Source organism: Podarcis pityusensis (genome assembly GCF_964106645.2).
Source record: "Podarcis pityusensis genome assembly, chromosome: 7".
Taxonomy (NCBI): domain Eukaryota; kingdom Metazoa; phylum Chordata; class Lepidosauria; order Squamata; family Lacertidae; genus Podarcis; species Podarcis pityusensis.
Genome location: NC_138031.1, coordinates 83,829,796 through 83,850,753, shown reverse-complemented (window position 1 = coordinate 83,850,753; position 20,958 = coordinate 83,829,796). Strand labels below are relative to the sequence as shown.

Sequence of the window (20,958 nt, the reverse complement as noted above, 5' to 3'; positions counted from 1 at the left end):
CAGCCAGATGTGCGGGGTACAAATAATAAATTATTATTATTATTATTACCTCGCCCCCTGCACTTCGAAGCCTTCTATGAAGCTGCTGAAGGAGAGGAACTGTAAGCCACATCATGGGAGGGGCGTTTCTACAACCAAGGTGCAACGGTCAAGCTCCCTTGTTATTTTTGTTATTGCATGCTAGGTGTTGTTTATACAATCTTGCTATATTTACAGTTCTGAAAGGGTTTTTTTTGTATGTTATTATATTTGCTATTGTGTTGTTTTGCTATGTTATTAGGAAATTCTTTTCCACTGTTTTTGAAATGTTATTGTTTTCTTTGTCGTAAGCATGTTTTTTGTGTGTGCGGAAAAGCGGCACACAAATAAAAGGAATGAGGAGCCAGGCATCCATCCAATGTTCAGAGACAACCACCCTCCATCTTTTGTTGTGCAATGGACAAAGGAGTCCTGGAGCAACGGACACAATATCCAGAGCGTTAGATGTTCTTGTCCAGGGCAATCCCAATCTTGTCTATTCAGAAGTCAGTCTGCTCATTAAACCCATTTCTCACTAAAAAAAATTTCAAATAAATTATTGAGATTGTATGTATTGGTTTATTTCAGAAGGAAGATCCATCGAGTGCCCTTTAAGGGAGGCATATCTCATAAATGTACAATAAAATCAACCATTGCATCCAGCAGCATACAAAAATACACATCTCCATGACTTCCATACAATAATAAATAGGCAATCATGCATCCAGTAATAAAAAGGCACAAAAAACTGGTCACTTAGAAGTCATAAAATTACTATTAACAGAACCACCCAAATATTCTGAATACAGAAATGTAACAATATATCCCAAAGGTGCAAAACACATAAAACATCTTTCAAATAGCATATGCAATAAATATCTCAACCGTTGTATATATTAAAAATAAACCTGTGTCATTGTAAACAGTATGTAAACAAACAAAAACCTCACTGTTTCTTAAAAACAAATACAAGTAAATAAAGCCCAAACTTACAACATTCTCTGCTCAACAGATTTCATGGGCAAGTTTGCTGACACACTGAAAAATCGGAGTCTTTTTACAGCATACGAAGACGACAGCTAGGCTCACCTGCAGAGTATCTCAGTGCCCGTGGCCTGGTCCAGGGGTCAGGGAATGGCTAAACTCTCAGGGAGCAAGGCACACAACCCATGCACTAAGGTTGGCGCTCTCAATGGGAGGAGGCTATCCCTGCTGCAAGAAGGATGCACCACCCCATAGGTAAAGATCTGAACTATGAAAGCGTCATCAGTATCAATAATCAATAAGGTTGGATGACCATCTGTCATGGATGCTTTAGCTGAGATTCCTGCATTGCAGGCGGTTGGACTAGATGACCCTGGGGTTCCCTTCCAACGCTACGAAAATAAAACTCGGATTTGTGATAACTGCTGTTTAACATAAGGAAACCATTAATCACTTGCATAGCACTTGTCATTTAGAGATCTTCAGACTCTGTTTTGCAAATAAGCTGCTAGGCAGGATTCCCATTCTCCAAATGGGAAAACATAGGCACAGAAAGGTTAAATTGTTCACAATTGCACATTAGGGGAAGAAGCTGTCCCTTGAATGGATGCGGTGCCCAGGTTGTAAAATGGCCACCCCAAGAGAAAATGTCAGCGCTAGACCAGGGCTGGCTTCCCTGGGCCCCTCCACATCATATGACAATTCCCATCATTCCTGACCACTGGCTAGGCTGACGGGCAGATGAACATTGGAGTTAATCCGCTGGAGATTAACTACCCCTGCGCTAGACAAAAACATTTTTCCCCCACCCAGGAATTTAAACACTTAAATTTGAGAAAATCTCAATCTGTTTCACTTCTCTCCTGTGGCTTTTACGATTGTTTTGTGTTTGTTTGTATTGATTTTATGTCAGATGCCATCCTGATCTAACAAGAGGAAAGGCAGTATGCACGAGTTTTAATAAACGAAAATAAATGTTCTTCCAGTTCGACACGAGTTGGCTTCACATAGCTACTTTCTGATCTCACATACGCTGGCATTTAGAAAAGTAAGAGAGTTATCAAATGCCTTGGACAAGAAACGGAATCCAGGCACCCCGAAAGATGAAAGGTAAGAAATATGCACCTGCTTCATAGTTCTTATTAACTCAATATTCCTGGCTTAGCTATAATGCAGAGCAGCAAGAGGAGTGAGGGAAATGGCACGCAAGACCCTGTACAGCTTCCTATTAAAGCCAGTGGGAATTTTCAGACAATTGTCAATACAAAAAATATGTAAATTAGACACTTTGGCAATAGTGCTGCTATCTGATAATTATGGATAGCTTCATATGGTTTTGAAAAACACAAAATTCAAATATCTGGCTAACTAGCTGAAATTTTGGGTTTGTTTGTTTGTTTGTTTGTTTGAATGAATAAAAGAAGTACATGTTGCTGAAGGAATTTTTTTAGCATGCAATACTTTGCAAAATTGCCATTAACCAGCAGGACTAGCTCATTAGTACTTTTAAACACTTGGTCACATAAGGAATATGTGCACATTTAACTGAGAACAAAGTCACCTTAGAGGCTCTAAATGTCTGACCTTGTCGGTGATTGGCACACCCTGAAATACACAGACATCGGCAGAAGCAGCGTCATTTGAGATACAAAACCAGTGCTTTTTTTCTGGGGGATGCAGGGGAGAACACAGCAAGAAATGGTGTGTTTTAGTTGCAGGTACAGTCATACCTTGGGTTGCGAACACTGCGGGTTGTGCATGTTTGGGTTGCGGACCGCGCCAAGCCCAGAAGTACCAGAACAGGTTACTTCCGGGTTTCGGCACTCGCGCAATGTGCAGAAACACCGAATTGCATCACGCACATGCGGCACTGCAGGTTGCGAAAGTGCCTCCCGCAAGGATCACGTTCGCAACCCAAGGTATGGCTGTACTATACTTTCTTACTATTTCTTGGGTTTAAAATTCCTCGGGTTACATTGGACAAAACACTTGTGCTGCGAAGAACATATAACCTAAAGAAGGGCTGGTAACCTCGCTGGATTAAAAAGCGGCTAACCTTCCAATTCCAACGAAAACATATAAAAAATAAGGTTGAGAAAGAGAGAAGCCTGGAAGTCTATTTTGAAGAAATGCAAGGTTTGAAAACTGAACTCACAGAGGTAGCTCAGATCTTCTAATTGTAGGCAGAGTATCTCCTATTCTTCCTGCTGAGTCTTAGCCATGAAACACACACACTCAACCTTCTACTATAGAAATATCTCTGCTTTTGGTGGGAATCAGATATCTTGGGGAGGGCCAAAATGAATGGGATCCGTGCGGAAAACAGCTTTAAAAACCTCAACAGCACACAATTCAAAGAGGAGAGCATTCAACTGGGTTCAAGCTGCAACTGCAAAGGAACAACTAAGAAGCCTTGCAGTTAATAATTATAACAACAACGATGGATAATAATAATAAGCAAGCTGCTGGCTGTTCTTTCGCAGCCACAGCTTTAACGTCCCCAGCATCGTGTGCAGGCCAGAGGCTCCCCACTATTTTATAGTAAATGATAGTTGCACACTGGGAAAAGCCGAAGTCTTTTCAATAGAATCGAAGCCTGTAGGAATCTCTCATGGAAACCGTCAAAAGCATTCTCCCCTTGAGCTATGTTAAGTTATAAGTATTCAAAATATTAACAGCCTGATCCTATGCTGTGACCAACTCCACTGAAAATAAAGGGTTGAGGCTGCAATCCCATGCAGGATTCGGCACACCTAAGATTTTGTAAACCCAGTCCACCCATTTCCTACCATTTACCTTGACACAAAAAGCAACTATGATAAAAGCTATCCATCTTGTACGTTTATATCTCTGGAACTGGATTAATTTTCCCCACATATGTGGAATCACACACACAGGGACAAATGGCTATGGTTACTTATTTACGTTTACTTATTTATGCACAGGAATGAGTAAACTTTTTCAGACTGGTTGAGGGTTGTGGCTGGGCTGGATGAATCCCTAGCCGGAATTAAGATTGCTGGAAGAAATATCAACAACCTCAGATATGCAGATAACACAACATTGATGGCAGAAAGTGAGGAGGAATTAAAGTACCTTTTAATGAGGGTGAAAGAGGAGAGCGCAAAATATGGTTTGAAGCTCAACATCAAAAAAATGAAAATCATGGCCACTGGGCACATCACCTCCTGGCAAATAGAAGGGGAAGAAATGGAGGCAGTGAGAGATTTTACTTTCTTGGGCTCCATGATCACTGCAGATGGTGACAGCAGCCGCGAAATTAAAAGACGCCTGCTTCTTGGGAGAAAAGCAATGACAAACCTAGACAGCATCTTAAAAAGCAGAGACATCACCTTGCCAACAAAGGTCCGTATAGTAAAAGCTATGGTTTTCCCAGTAGTGATGTATGGAAATGAGAGCTGGACCATAAAGAAGGCTGATCGCCGAAGAATTGATGCTTTTGAATTATGGTGCTGGAGGAGACTCTTGAGAGTCCCATGGACTGCAAGAAAATCAAACCTCTCCATTCTGAAGGAAATCAGCCCTGAGTGCTCACTGGAAGGGCAGGTCCTGAAGCTGAGGCTCCAATACTTTGGCCACCTCATGAGAAGAGAAGACTCCCTGGAAAAGACCCTGATGTTGGGAAAGATGGAGGGCACAAGGAGAAGGGGACGACAGAGGACAAGATGGTTGGACAGAGTTCTCGAAGCTACCAGCATGAGTTTGACCAAACTGCGGGAGGCAGTGGAAGACAGGAGTGCCTGGCATGCTCTGGTTCATGGGGTCACGAAGAGTCGGACACGACTAAACGACTCAACAACAACAAAATCCCAGTGGGAAGCTGTGGGGGACCCAATCCGAGGTAGCAAGGGCCCCTCCCACCATTCTACAACCTTCACAGACATGCACAGAGAACTACTTCACTTGGAAACAGAGGCATGTACTTAATCCTTAGTAACTCCACTCACTCAAATCTCACCATTTTCTCCAATGATGTTTTGTATCAAAATGGGTTAAAAAACAACAACAAAACTGTCCAATACCCTTTTACCTCTCCCTGTGCTAAAAAGCAAAAAGACTTCCAACCCCAAATAATGTAGACCTGAAGGAGCGTCTCCTCCATCGCTCAGCCCAGACCCTTCAAAAGGCAAGTGCATATTTGGCAAATGCAAAATTCACGCACACTGTTTGCGTATTTGTCAGGACCACAAATCCATCTACTGAGACATCTGAACTTCTTGTAGAAGAAGAAGCCAGCCAATGTACATTTTGCACGCCATCAAAGCCCTTTCCCCTTTCAGTTATTTTCTTATAAATAGCTTGTGGCTGGGAGGGGAGGGTAAAACCAGTGGGGTTCCTCACACCTATTTTAAAGTTGCAGCTTCCATTTTTTATCAGTACTATATCTGTCTTAAGGAGCAAATACTGTTTCCGTTTTTTAATAGACTAATTGATGAGACTCATGTTTAAAGCTAACCAGGTGCACAATGTCTTTAAAGGACTGGAGTAACTGCAAAGCGATATGTTTAACGTTGACAAAACTATACGGTTTCATTTCAGCAGACTTTCAGAATATCGTTTCCAATAAGGATCTGACTGCTGTTACTGTCTTTTTACTCTTATAATGTTGTTGTTGTTATTTTGTAGTAGTTGTTATTATTCTACTATTATAAACTAGGGTGATATTTAATGCAGAGTGGAGCTGCTGGAATTAATAGACCAAACTTAACCATGTTCATTCCTTTCATTGGATTTACTCTGTGTAAAACATAGTTGAGTACCCATCCAAATTATATAAGAAATCAGCATACTACATTGCACACGTGCAACAAAAGCTTAAACTGCTACAGTCAAACCTCAGTTCCCGAACGCCTCCGTTATAGTACATTTCGGCTCCCGAACACTGAAAACCCGGAAGTGTTCCAGTTTTTGAACGTTTTTCGGAAGCCAAACATTTGACGCGGCTTCCGCTTGAATGCAAGAAGTTCTTGCAGCCCATCGGAAGCCGTGATTCGGTTGTGGAACGTTTCAGAAGCCGAACGGGCTTCTGGAATGGATTACATTCAACAACCGAGGTTTGACTGTTTTTCCCACCGCAAATATCTGTTCTAGGGGAATTGAGTACAAGTAATCTTCCATATAATTAATTCAAAGTTCAGAGGCAAAAAAAAATTATGTGAACAACAGTTGCTTTTCAACTGACAAATTAGTGCAGTTATTTGACCCTGACAACAGAGAGTGACTTGGGAATATTTGTCCTTATCTTAGACTCTTAGTCAGCTGGTTTTTACCTGCAAGAGCCTTTCGATAGGAAGGCCTGCAGGCATCACCTCAAGCAAAATGTCCCCTCAGCCTGGACTGCTTCCCCTCACCGCCACGAAGCCATGCATATGGGGCCTTTGCAGCAGAAATTTACACTCCATTGTGCAAATTTTCATTTAAATAAATGTATGGTGATTTACTTAAACTGCAGTGGTGCCTCGCAAGACGAAATTAATTCGTTCTGCGAGTTTTTTCGTCTTGCGAAGCACGGTTTCCCATAGGAATGCATTGAAAATCATTGCAATCAAAACAAACTTGCAAGACGTTTTCGTTTTTCGTCTTGCAAAGCAAGCCCATAGGGAAATTCGTCTTGCGAAGCAACTCAAAAAATGAAAAACTCTTTCGTCTTGCGAGGCATTCGTCTTGCGAGGTACCACTGTGTTTGGAGGGTAGCTACCTAGAGAACCAAGATTTATTTACACCAGCCCCTTCCACATCATACGTAGCCCAGAAAGAAATTAATACTTAATTATAAAGAACTCAAGCATTCACTTGTTTACCAGAGCCTACTTGTTTTCTTCAGAGCAAGTTGAAGAACTGGATATATGCAGATATATAAAGTTATCACCACAAATACATACATGCTGCAACCACCACAAAGCATAAGTAAACTACAACTCTGTCCTGAAACAACATTTCTTTTTCCTCTAAACTGCTACTTGACAACTGAGAACAACATCAATATAGCTGGTTGCTTTCTGTTTTACTTACAGGCTATGATTTTTAAGTTATTTTCCAACCACTGTGACAATTCGGAACAAACCCTTTCACAATACTAACGACATTTTAAGACATAGTGTTAAAATCAGTGTTCTTCATTTCCCAATTTTATGGGAAAGTCCACTAGCTTTCCTATACGTAAAAGTCACATATCTGTCCTTTTAAAACACAGAACTATTTCTTTATTTTAAAAAGCAGAAAAAATAAAATAAAATTCCAAATTACTGTATTTTTCCATGTATAAGACTGTATTTCCCCCCCAAATTTTTTAGGTTTAAAATTGGAGGTTGTCTTATACATGGAACGTTGAAATTATTTATTTCTTAATTTTGGGCTCAAAAAACAGGGGTTGTCTTATACATGGGGGCGTCTTATACACGGAAAAATAAGGTAAGTTTCTTAGGGTTTCGGTATTTCAAAAAGTAAAAATGTGACTACAATCTTTGAAGACCCTCTTTCAGCAAAACACCTGTCAATGTGACTGACAATTACATCTTGGTGAAGACAAAAGCATTGATTGTCAAGGGTATACACTGACCGCACAACAAAATTGTGGTGGTGGTTACTTTTTCTCAAAAGAGAGAATAGCAGCCACGGACTTATCTGGGGAATATAAGGAATATAATCAGGAGCAAATGGCACTAGGCTAGCAGGAGAAACATGTTGTCTGTCCCTGGAGATATAAGTGGATTGTCTCCAATGTTAATCCTACTCCAAGTGGACCCATTTAAATTAATGGCCACAACTAAAAGGTCCATTACAATGAGTCTACTCTGACTAGAACTTAGTTGGCTACAACCCAAACCCACACTCTTCAAGGGAGGAGGCTGTGCCACTTTTAGTTTTGATGGTTGAAATCTGTTTACTTTGCGTGTGAAGACCCCCAAGACCTCCTAAAGAAAGACACAGTTGACACCAATATTAGTTTAAGGCAGGCATCCCCAAACTCGACCCTCCAGATGTTTTGGGACTACAACTTCCATCATCCCTAGCTAACAGGGCCAGTGGTCAGGGGCGATGGGAATTGAGTTTGGGGACGCCTGGTTTAAGGTTATTGGCCTAATTTGGGCCACAATTTTATTGATTACAGAATGTGAGTGGTTTGCTTAAGGCATTGGTTCGACTTGGTCCAGCAGGGCAGCACTGACAACAGCAGAAGTCAGTAAGAGTAAACATACTGGGGGCGCATTGGTCCTACCACAGACGCAACCTCACCCCAAAATGCTCCCAGGTGCTCTGGCGTGGCCCTAACCCCTGGAAGGGGATCGGACAAAAGCATGGCGAGCACCTAGATTCCTTTAACGGAATACCCTATCGCACATTGAGAGGGGCAGGTGTGGCAACCTCCCCTCCACCACACCTTGAACCAATGCTTAACCGCCAAACCGTACAAAGTTGTGACAATTTGCTACGCGGCAGGCGAAACCCAAGTGGCACCAGCCAATCAGCCGAATGGGAAAATTCCTACCAGGCCCCTGCTCCAAAAGCAGACGACCCACAACGGCATAGCAAGGTCATGGCAAGACCCTACATACAGGGAGGGTGGGCGGGTGATCCGATGCATGAAGGATTAAGAGGAAGCTCGACGCAACATGCAGCGGTCTAAATAGGTCCCCCGGCTGCAAATTCTCTCAACCCATTGGCCAGAATTACCCCAGCAACCGAGTGACCCAATCAGGTTGTTGTGGCTATCTAATCACTCCCACCCACACAAACAGTGAGGTCGGTCTTAGTGATCTCACCGCAACCTCTGTGAAGCGGACACGATTTCTCTCACAGAATTTAAGGAGAGCCCTGAAAATGAAGCCCAAACCTTTCTGCATACATAGCCTAAGATTGGGTTCCATTTCTTAGTGATGCTATAATCCAGAAGCTGTTGGGTTTTTTTACTTACATGGTAATGCATTGTTTCCACGTGTAATGGAGCACCCACTAACTATTTATTAAGTTCTTAACTCACTCAAGACGCAACCAAAGATAAAATGGGCTCCTTATCAAGGATACATGTCTGTAAAAAATATCATTCTTTTGGTCTTTAAAAGTTCTGTAGTAGATTAAGAGCACGGATCTTTCTTGGTCTCAATGCCATAACAAATATTTGTAGTATCAAATCTCAGTATACAAAGTGCTTAGTGTACAAGTGTTAATACACAAGAAACTAGTGCTGATGCACTAAAAGGTACCCCTGACCGTTAGGTCCAGTCACGGACAACTCCAGGGTTGCACGCTCATCTCGCTCTATAGGCCAAGGGAGCCGGCGTTTGTCCGCAGACAGCTTTCCGGGTCATGTGGCCAGCATGACTAAGCTGCTTTTGGCGAACCAGAGCAGCGCACGGAAACGCCGTTTACCTTCCCGCCGGAGCGGTACCTATTGATCTACTCGCACTTTGACCTGCTTTCAGACTGCTAGGTTGGCAGGAGCTGGGACCGAACAATGGAACTCACCCCATCGCAGGGATTCGAACTGCCGACCTTCTTATCAGCAAGTCCTAGGCTCAGTGATTTCGACCACAGCGCCACCCGCGTCCCTGCTGAAGCACTACACCTATTTAATTTCAGCACATGAAATCAATGGGATCTGATTGCCAAACATCAACAGAACCCTCCAGCAGTGAGGTGGGGCCCTGGATCTGCCGTGCCAACACTGGCGCAAGTCCTGTTTGCCTAACTGGGCAGCAGCAACACTGTGGCTTCATAGGTGCACCCGAAAAGAACCCACCTTGCCCCAACCTCACTGCTGCCCCACATCAATCCCATCCAAGTAAGTAGCAATGTCAGGAGGGCAGCTCTGACCCACTGGACACACCATGACCAGACCTGCTCGGCATTTCATTGGTTGCAATTTTAATATATAGTTCTATCTTAGCCATTTGTCCCAACCATGTATTCCATAAAGTCTGAATGCACACCAACACACACAAGCCTTTTGACGTAACTAGTTGACAGACCTGTCAGCCATCTTTTGCCTATATAAAAATGATGCATATACAGCTATAAAGAGTGATGGACCTTCACAGTGCAACTATAAATATTAACAACTGAAATCAATATTAATTCTTACTTTTTATCTCCTATGACATACAATATAAACTCTTGTTTTCAAGGTATACTTTAAATGAAAGAATAATTCTGTATTTTATCATTCACCAATACATTAAAGGGATATGTTAAATGTTAAACTGGCCACCTGCCTCTTAGACAAAATAGAAGGCAACCCGAACAAATTTTTATCTAGATATCTAAGAAGAGAGAATGTACATAGGGTGAGGATTTAGTGCAGCTTTCATGAAGCGGCTTGATATTTATTTCCAGTTGAAAAGCAAAAAGTATATAAAAGATTCAGCTATCTGCTGGCAACAGTGGAATGAATCCATGGAATGAGGGGAAAACCATGCTTTGTGAGAATTTTAAAATAAAGTGTCAAACTGCAAACAATGGGGACATTCTATTTCAAATACTGTACTGAACATTCATTTTTTAAATTTTTTTTTTTTAAAATGCCTTTCTGTATTCAATGCCCATGCATTCTTTGCTTCCCTAAAATTGTATATTGATGTTCCATCCAGAAGGCTTGGGGGTTATTATAACCAAATTGTCATGACCAGATGGATCATAACTAAACCTTTCCTCTCTATGTGGTGTTTCTATGTAACCCTTTCAGATACTGTTGAAAATTTGCGTTTCACTTTTGTTCAGAATCAAAAGAAGGCATTGTACATTTTAAAGGCAATAGATGCAACATTTTGAGCAAATAATGTTACAACAGATTAATTCTAAATCAGAATGTCCTTCTAGGAAGCAATACTATCTGACAATTGGTACAGATGTTGAGAAAAATGCACATCATTTTCTGCTTCATCAATACATCAATCCTGTCACTTTGCAAACCATCTTTCCATAACTCTCTTTTACTATGCATGTGCCTACAATGTCCTCCTAACTGTACGTCCTTAAGGGAAATATTTAGTATTGGCGATAGTCATCCTGTTCCACAAGATTTCATCTTTGGTATGTGATAGTTAGCCAAGGTGTTATATAATTTTAATCTAGGCTTTACAGACTTCCTTCCTATTTGGGTGGTAATCAATTCACTTCATTAGCAAAGATTGCTCTCCCTCTGTATCCATCACATGACACTGACGCTACTTCCCAAAGTTAAAGTGAATAAAGAAAGCTTTTCATGTGTTAGTCTGTGTGGACATCCAAGTTACCACAGAGATCTTTGGAGCAGAGCCAATATAAAAAGCCTAGAAAAATTTCTGTGTTAGAAATCTACCATTGTAATTGTAGTCACCTGCTGAAAATGTTGTCATCTTTTAAGAGTCTAAAATAAAGAAATCAGTGAAACTATAAAAAGATGTAGTAATGTCAGAGTTGTGGATCTCTGCCAAATAGGCTGGCTCTCTGCAAGGGCATCTGTGTTAAGAGTTCACATTTAATCCCTTACGTGCCTTTGTGGACAGGTAAGACAAAGTTTGAGAGAACCAGTGCTATCATTGGAAAAGTAAACAAATTCCTGCAGTAAGTTATCGTAATTCAGTACATAACATTAATGGTGAATCTTACGTTGACCACCGTAAAGCTAGAAAATCGTTAGTGTCTGTACTTTTGAGCTATAAGGTTTATTAAAAAAATAGCTAAAATTTCACAACAATGAAGAAATAACAAGTTTCATCTTAATATAAAAGGATGCTTCAAGTACTTCTCCTTTTAAAAGTATATGCAACAAAGAATTTGTCCATACACTGTTAGCACAAAAGCACAACATCATTTTGAAAACTGGATGCTGAACGCTGTTTTTGTGGAGCTCCACCTAAGCTTGGTAGAAAGTCCAACTTATTTGGAGTGATAAAATGCTACCATCATTCTGATGAGCAATAGTTGCTATCTGAACTGATCAAATTTCTTTCAGAAGCTATGATGGATCACATTCAATTGTAGCATCGCTCAGGATTCCCCGTTGTTGCTCACTGCCACTTAAGCAGAAGGGGAAATCATGACATGTATCAGAATAGATATTTTGTCTTCTATTAGGTACTGTATTTATGTTCTTCATTGCTGGACAATCTTTAATTATATCAGACCAGTCAATTTAGGACCTAGTACTTGCCACTGGTTATTTTTAACATGAAAAGCTTAAGCATTCACCTGAAAGAGCTCTGCCTCAGCTGAGAAACAAATATAAATGCGCTTTATATTATTTTAATAAAGGGATTAGAATTTTTAAGACAGACAATTCTTAATCCATTTTACTAATCCATTTTAACAAATACACCAATAAACAGGCTTCACGCATATCCCAGGAATTAAGTATTTCTAAAGAGAATAATTTCTGAACTAAAAGAAGTATTTGCTTAATATTTACAGGAAAGACATGCCTTGTGTTGGTAAACTGAATATTTGATATGCTCTGTAATTTTTACTGATTCCATTAAAAAATACATAATCAAGCCCTGATATTCAAATAATTGGTCCACGTGTGCCTTCAATATGAAGTAATTTTAGTTCTGTGAACGTAATCAGGTTGCTACCACTGAATTAGCAAACATCCACCTTGCTATGAGTCACAATACTGCCATGCTTTGAAGTTTAAATACTCAAAGTAAGCTAGCAGTTGCCTTAAGAGAGGCTGTAAGAGATAAACATTGCATATTTTATAGCCGATAAGAAAATATTCAGATAATTCTGTTTCTTGGGAGTAAACTCATAATATTGTGAGGTACCAGCCTTTTAAAAAATACTATTAAGTTACTTGCAGCCAGAGGACATAAACTCTCCATTATATTTAATATACATCCCATGCTGGAGAATAGCAGAGATGTTCACAGCACGTTTAGGGTACGAACGACGTCAGAAAAAAGCCTTCAACCAACACAAGACACAGAATAGTAATAAATTAAACCTTATTCCAAACCGATATAAAAGTTGTTCAAGTCTGTAAAGTGTCAGGTGTGTCATGCAACAAAAAAAGACAGTTCAGGAAGGCAAACCAAGTATTACAGTTTGCACTCACGGTATACAGCATGATGGCTCCAGCTTGATTTCTTGGTCAGAGACAGAAGAGGAGGGAGGTTGCTGAGGTTATCAGCATTGCCTGAAAAACCCACCGGTAATCAGTCCCTCCAAGACATTGGCAAGTGTTTCCAGGCCTCAGGAATTTTTCAAACCTAATACTCTCCCTGCATTAAGTTATTTGTTGCAGTACTGAGAAATCCCACGTATGTAAGGAAAGCCATCCGATCTTGATTGCCCTTTGCTAGATAACCCATAAGCTACCCAGCCCAGATTTCGGTCAAAAGCTGACTTTTTAAGAGCTGCTCTTCGCAATGTACTTCACAGCAACGTTAGGCCCACAAAACCTTCCAAGGACTCCCATTAGGCTCTTTTTTCAAGCAATGCCCCCAACACAATCCCTCGCACGCCACATACTGACACTCACACATCCGTGCAGAAACCTACAGAGACGGCAATGCGCCTCCACGGCTTTGCATAAACAGCCTTTCTTCTTCAGAGGCCAGCAAGAGAACTATACTTCCGTCAAAGGCAAGGTCCGGCCGAGTTCTTTAATTCCCTGAAGGATTCGCTTCATATGACCCACCTTCGTGATCCCCAGGTCCTACAAGACAAGGAGAATGGAAAGGTCAGTCACAAGAGTTCGCTCACAGGCACCCAATGATCTTTTAACCTTTAACAATGAGGACCGGTTCAGATGGCCAGCAAAGGGGGCAGGTTTGCAGGAATGATCCTACCTCTAGTCAAAAGCACAGGGAGAGAGCAAGGAACCCATAATAAAAAATCCCCCCCAACCATTGCTACTGTGCTAATCGTGTAATAAGCATCAGTTCCCATGACTGATGACACATGGTTCTTAAAAGCAATTCCTGCAGCCATGCAAATAATAGTGATGATACTAATATTACGAATACAGTGGTTTAAGAACAGCTTCGTTTATGAACAACTTGGATTAAGAACACTGCAAACCCAGAAGTAGGTGTTTTGGTTGGTGAACTTTGCCTTGGAAACAGAACACGTTGAGTGTGTTCCATTTGTAAATCGAGTCCCCCACTGCTATGGGAAAGCATGCCTTGGTTTATGAATGCTTTGGTTTAAGAACAGACTTCCGGAATGGATTAAGTTTGTAAACCAAGGTACCACTATACTACTATTATTACTACTACTGCTACTAATGTAATTTCCTGAACAAGGTGTATTTCTAAATACAGTGGTACCTCGGGTTAAGTACTTAATTCGTTCCGGAGGTCCGTACTTAACCTGAAACTGTTCTTAACCTGAAGCACCACTTTAGATAATGGGGCCTCCTGCTGCTGCCACACCGCCGGAGCACAATTTCTGTTCTCATCCTGAAGCAAAGTTCTTAACCTGAAGCACTATTTCTGGGTTAGCGGAGTCTGTAACCTGAAGCGTATGTAACCTGAAGCGTATGTAACCCGAGGTACCACTGTATTAAGATGTAAAGACAATTTTTGTAATTTATTCCTAACAGATTTAGATAACGTTACTTACCTGCAGCAATAATGCAAAAAAATTCTAATACAGTGGTGCCCCGCAAGACGAATGCCTCGCAAGACGGAAAACCCGCTAGACGAAAGGGTTTTCCGTTTTGGAGGTGCTTCGCAAAACGAATTTCCTATGTGCTTGCTTCGCAAGGCGAAAATGTCTTGCGAGTTCCTGCAGGGTTTTTTTCCTCCCCCCCCCTTTTTCCCAAGCCGCTAAACCGCTTATCAGCTGATCGGCTAAGCCACTTAACAGCTGATCGCTAAGCCGCTTATCAGGTGATCGCTAAGCCGCTTATCAGCTGATCTGCTAAGACCGCTAAGCCGCTAATACTGTAGCGCTAATCCACTAAAGCGCTAATGGGCTTGCTTCGCAAGACGAAAAAACCCGCAAGACGAAGAGACTCGCGGAACGGATTCTTTTCGTCTTGCGAGGCACCACTGTAAACTCATGGGACATTTAAACAGGAGGTTTCTCGATATATCCAGAAAATGTCAGCCTCTGGGGGAAGGGCTGCATCTCAGCATTAGAAAGCGTGCTTTGTACAGAGGCTCAGACCCCCCACACCTCCAGGTGGGGCAGTCCATTTAGACAACAGTGAGCTAGCTAGATGGATGAATGGTCTGATAGTACAAGGCAGATTCCTACATTCTACCTCCACTGTATCCTAAATGTGATGACCCACAACAGATTTTTCTGCCCAAGACATCTCAGATTTGTCTTCTGTTATGTGTATGTCCACCCCCCAAAAAAGCCCAGTTTAGGTCCCTCTCTTTTAATATCTGGTGGAATGAATCTCTTGACTGGCAGAAATGACAAGGTCCCTTCAGAGAACAATAGGTTTTCCTCTACGTGTGGGAAAAGCACAGAGACTTTGATGTGTTTATTGCGCTGTGAACACCCAAGTTGGAAAACCACTGCACGCCCACATTTCAGAATGATAAGTGTCACTTTGTCATTACATGGAGATCGTCACGAAGCTGCTGGGATTAAACAAGTATCCTAACAAGGGATGCAGGTGGTAAGCAGAGGATATGGAGAAAAGCTTCCTTCTGAGAAGAAGTCATTACAAAATGTCTACCCAAAATTCTTGCCTGATTAACACAGAAGATGCAATAAGATTACTCCAGAAATTAGTTCCTTCAACTCAACTTCCAAGGCCGGTCTTTTTTAAGGAAGTGCTCTGAATAATCCCCCTAATCAAATATTTTGTAACGATCAGCAACAAAAAAATGAAATTTATACAGTATGCCCTCTACTTGCATGCATTTAACCCGTCTGCATTCTGCTTTACACATCTTGCAAAAAAATAAAATAAAATAAAATAAAATAAAATAAAATAAAATAAAATAAAATAAAATAAAAACAGGGGTAGAAAGGGGGCAGGTGTCCAGGAAATTATTGTTGGCAATCCCTCCTAATTTCACCTAGTGTGTTTTGACCATACACAATTATGGCCTTTTCAGAAATTGCAGATGGGATCCTTTCCATAAAAATAGTGCAACAAATTGAACTAGGTTTGTGGGATGGAAAAAGGAAACAATCATATCTACAGTATTTGAACGCTTCTTCTCATTAACCTACTACCCAACACAGGAAAAGCGAGTCTCTCACAGAGAAGGCTTACACAAAAATTCTCCCTTGCAATTGAGGCTACTTCCCATTACTGAATTATCCTTTATGTTCACCCTGACTTGAATGGCAGTGGGGTACAGTTCAGGGATGACTGTGCCATGCCATTTTCTTGAACATGTATTTTGGAACAAAGAGGACCTGTAACAGCCTGAAGCATATGGTGTAGTGGTTAAGAGCGGTAGACTCGTAATCTGGGGAACTGGGTTCGCTTCCCCGCTCCTCCACATGCAGCTGCTGGGTGACCTTGGGCCAGTCACACTTCTCTGAAGTCTCTCAGCCCCACTCACCTCACAGAGTGTTTGTTGTGGGCGAGGAAGGGAAAAGAGATTGTTAGCCGCTTTGAGACTCCTTCGGGTAGTGATAAAGCGGGGTATCAAATCCAAACTCTTCTTCTTCTTCCAAGACTCAGTCCTAGTGACCCTGTTCTATGGGTCCCCTCCGTCTGGGGCCTGTTCTCAAGATTTCTTTGTGCTCCTGCCAAACCCATCTCTGGGATCCCACACAAACACATGGCTTACCATGTCATGCAAAGCAGTCCATTAACTTTAGAAGTACCGTAACCAAAATATGGACGTGGGTGGCGCTGTGGGTTAAACCACTGAGCCTGGGGCTTGCCGATCAGAAGATCGGTGGTTTGAATCCCCATGATGGGTTGAGCTCCCGTTGTTTGGTCCCAGCTCCTGCCAATCTAGCAGTTCGAAAGCACGTCAAAGTGCAAGCAGATAAATAGGTACCGCTCTGGTAGGAAGGTAAACGGCGTTTCTGTGCGCTGCTCTGGTTCGCCAGAAGCGGCTTAGTCATGCTGGCCACATGACCCGGAAGCTGTACGCCGGCTTCCTTGGCCAATAAAGCGAGATGAGCGCTGCACCCCCAGAGTCGGCCACGACTGGACCTAATGGTCAGGGGTCCCTTTAACTTTACCTTTAACCAAAATATAATGGGGGGGGGTACTTTTCATAACTAGTTAAAAACTGGACAGCTTACTAACAGAGGGAAATGTCTCAGCTACTTTTTAATGTCAGGATTTATTATATAAAAATACACATGTAAACTACCTTTCTCATACTTAACAAATGAGTATTAGTTTCTTAAGAGAAACTAGGCATTTCCACTAAAATAGTGAAATTGGAAAATGACACGATAATCAGAAGTAATTCTAGATATGTTCATAACCAATAGGAAAGAAATATGATTAAATTAACCAATTATTAGTAGTATCAAGAGTTATATCATCTTTTTCATTTCTCCCAGGCCTCTGAGGTTTGGATGGCCTCCCCTAGGAATTGAGCCTTTAGGGTGCAAGCCCTTCTCTTTCCTGTGGAACTCCCTGCCTATAGAGGTTCAGCAGGAACAGTCCCTGCCTCCTTTCTGATGTCTTCTGAAAATGGCACAGTTCAGGCAGGTCTTCACAATATGTTTTTTTCCTTAAAACAACCAATATTTACTGACATTTTACTGATGCTTTTAATTATAGATTATAGATTTTATAGCTTTATAGATATTAACAGACTGGTTTTGTTGCATTTTATATGTTATAGGCTGCCTTGTCATATTTTATGAAAGAGAGGATTATAAATTTTCAAATAAGTCTGAATATTTCACTCCAAATTTCAACAGAGTCATTCATACAACATTGCAATTCCCGTGAATCCTTGTTTGTATAAATGCGTGTAAACTAAGGCATTGTGGGCTCATTGCAAACTTGCAAATTGCACAATTCTTCTGCCGAACCTGTTGCATTTAACGCTCAATTAAGGCAATTGTCTATACCTTCCCTAAGACGCTATTAATTTGAGAAAGCGATACACCTCCATTCACCTTCTCCAGGAAAAAGATTAATGAAAATTTAACACCCGCAGATGCAAAATGCACAGCAGCACACTATAGGTATACCAGAAAAACATCAGGAACTAGGAATAACAGCTTCACTGATGCCCAGGAAACTGAGGTGGTGCTACAGAAACCTGCTAAAGGCCAGAAAACAAGCAGAAGGAAGCCAGCTGTTTCAGGACACAAGTTTCCATAATACGGTTCCTCATACAGCTAGTGTTAGACATGCCAGACAGGATTGGAATCTAGAACTATGAACACAATTGAGTTAACTGATAATTAAAAACAGAAACTAAACATTATGCCTAAGACAATTTCCCTCCTGCTAAGGAGATGTCAGGAATAAGCTAAATTACATCCACAGACAACTCCTGGCCTCTCTACTCACTATTAAGATTTCTTTGTTGCCCCAAGCATCAACGATTATAGCCTAAAATGAAAGACAGATGTAGAACAGGAGCGGTGGTAGTGGAAGAGTGGAGAAAATCTCCTGGAAATGTACACACAGAAGTGGCTCGCAGGTGGGACACTGTTGAACAGTGGGAGGGACAGGGAGAAGGGGGAGACGGGGTGGGGTGGGGTGGGGAGACAGAGGTGGTGCGAACACATCCATGGAGCCAATCCAGCGCTCCAGGTGGTATGCTCCCCACAGCCTTGCCCCTCTCCCTTCCAGCAAGCCACAGCAACCTACCGGCCAGGAGGCTCACACAGTGTTTCGACCTCACCTGTCAAGCTGCTTCTGCAGACAATTCTGTTTGGAGCAGAAAGAACTGTCTATCTAATCCACAAAGCTGGTCTGACTAGCAGCAGTGACAGATACAAAATGCAGAACGCCTACTTAGAGGTTACCCCAGAATGCCTCAAATAGAAAGGGATTATGACCCAGAGTGAGGGATGGGTGTATTTTAAAATCTTGTATCACATGTATCTTGATAACGGCCAGCTGATGGATTACAAACTATCTCCAACATAAGCCCTTTTAATGTTAATGTAGTTATTTTCATATAAATCAATACAGCCAATACATTTAACGATTTCTCAAAGCCCGGTTCCACCATTACTCTGTATAAATCATTAAAAGAAGCAAATTCCCAATATTCCTATTAATAAGAAGATGAGAGTCTGGCCTAACTAACAGCATGTTAGTTAGTTAGTTTGGGGTTGGTTGGTTTGTTGTTTTGCAAGTTTGCACACTAAAAGCCAAGCTACAAGCACGCAGCTGGAATAGGGACAGAGGAAAGTTTTTAATTAATTTCTATCAAAGAAAAATGATCATAAGCAGAAAAGTAGCACATAGAAAATACCTTCAGATCTCGCCTTTCCAGATGTAAAAGCTCAGAGCCTCGGATGTCATGGCTGATGAAGATTTCTTTGTACTCTCCCAAACTGAGCAGATCCAGCCAAGCAGCAACTTCATCTGTGCCCCATTTTTGAACTACCAAAGTTAAGAGCAAAACCCCCTTAATTTCTACATGCTCAACTCGCATCACAAGCAAAGGTTAGGCCACAGAGGGTGAGAAACAGACTAGAACACGGCAGTGATAGCAAAAGTCAAATATAGTCTTGAAAAAATTGGCAGCTTCGTTTTTTTCCATGCAGTTAAACAAAACCTGTGAATGTATGTTAAATTAAAAAAAAAAAGACAGGGCATTCTGTATTGCAGCCATGCTTTCAGCTTCAGCATCAAAGCTACCAAGCTTCCTGAACACCAACTAATTAACTTGTAACCATATTAGAAGATGTACTACAAGGTCTGTGCATGTTCTGCTGCACACAAATGATGATTTATTGGCTTCCATGTTAGTAGGGGAAAAATCAGTACTCATTAAAACATAAACAACTACAGCCCTTAATTCAGAAAATTATCTATTAGCCATATCAGGCAAAAGAGCACATTTAAAAGTTCTGTCAACATTGTTCTCCAAGGTTAGTTGCCCACATTAAACTGAGAAAGGAATTTAATAAAGAAGAATGAGTACATAAGCCATTGTTTCAATTTTCATGTGTTTTACGCAGTGCTATTTCGTTTCAGAAGCTGGATGTGACACACGATGCCTCTGAAGTGTAAGCAACAGCTAACCAATTATTTCAATGAAGCCTCTTACATTTATTTTATTTTTTAAATATTTTATTAAGGATCTTCTTGTTTTACAGAAGTAAGTGTAATGCCTCGTATTTTTTTCCTCCCATGTAACATTTTTACAAATCCGTTTCATTTGTTGAGGCATTAGGGGGAGAAGAAAAAAAGAAAGAAAAAAGAAAGGGGGGGTGGAGAGAGGGAAGATGGATGGGGGTGGGGTCGGGTGGCGGTGTTTCTATTATGTTTAATGTATGTAGAGTTTGGTGTCAGCGTTGCTTGTGTTGTTCACTTGTGTTCCTTTGGTGGTGAGAGAGGTTGGGGTTGGCCTAGGGTGTGATTGTTTGCTTGTGATTGGCTGTGGTGATCTTTGTTTTCGTGTGTGAGCGAGGTGGGTGGGTGTTTTGGATCAGGTTAGCCATATTGATTTGTATGCTGTTGGTGGATTATTGTCATTGTCCTGTTGGGCTGTGTATGTGATAAAGGGGAGCCATACCGGGGTGAAGGCGTCTTCTTCTGTTTGTCCCCGTGTCAGTTTCAGTTTATTAGTTAATTTTTCTAGTAGGGCTGTTTCCCATACTATTTGGTACCATTGGTCCAAGTTACTCCTGACAGGTCTCTCCAGTGTCTGGTTATGGTGTTTCTGGCTGCTGAAAGTAGGTGGGTTATGAGTACTTTGTGAGCCTCTTACATTTATTAAGAATTATGTGCTTGCTATTCTTCTTCTTCTTCTTTTTTTTAGCATTTTCAAAAATGTTCTCTGCTAAAGGACCCTAGTCTGAGATCTCTATAATCAATAGTGAAGTGGTAACCTGTACACATTCTGTAACAATGGGAGAAGAGGGTTGAAAAGTTTG

At 41.3% G+C, this 20,958-nt stretch overlaps 1 protein-coding gene across 3 annotated transcripts in view; it reads right to left on the bottom strand.

Moving 5' to 3' along the window:
• Positions 1-574: 574 nt before the first annotated feature.
• DGKH (diacylglycerol kinase eta) overlaps positions 575-20,958 on the bottom strand; it is a 113,175-nt gene continuing 92,791 nt past the window's right edge. For 2 of the 3 annotated variants that reach the window (XM_081014659.1, XM_081014660.1), the window contains exons 29-30: positions 19,329-19,459; positions 575-13,660 (exon numbers count right to left, since the gene is read on the bottom strand). In XM_081014659.1, the coding sequence (XP_080870785.1) occupies positions 13,571-13,660; positions 19,329-19,459 (221 nt within the window). In that variant the 3' untranslated portion in view covers positions 575-13,570. The remainder of the gene's footprint in view (positions 13,661-19,328; positions 19,460-20,958) is intronic. The other variant, XM_081014661.1, reaches the window with a different exon arrangement.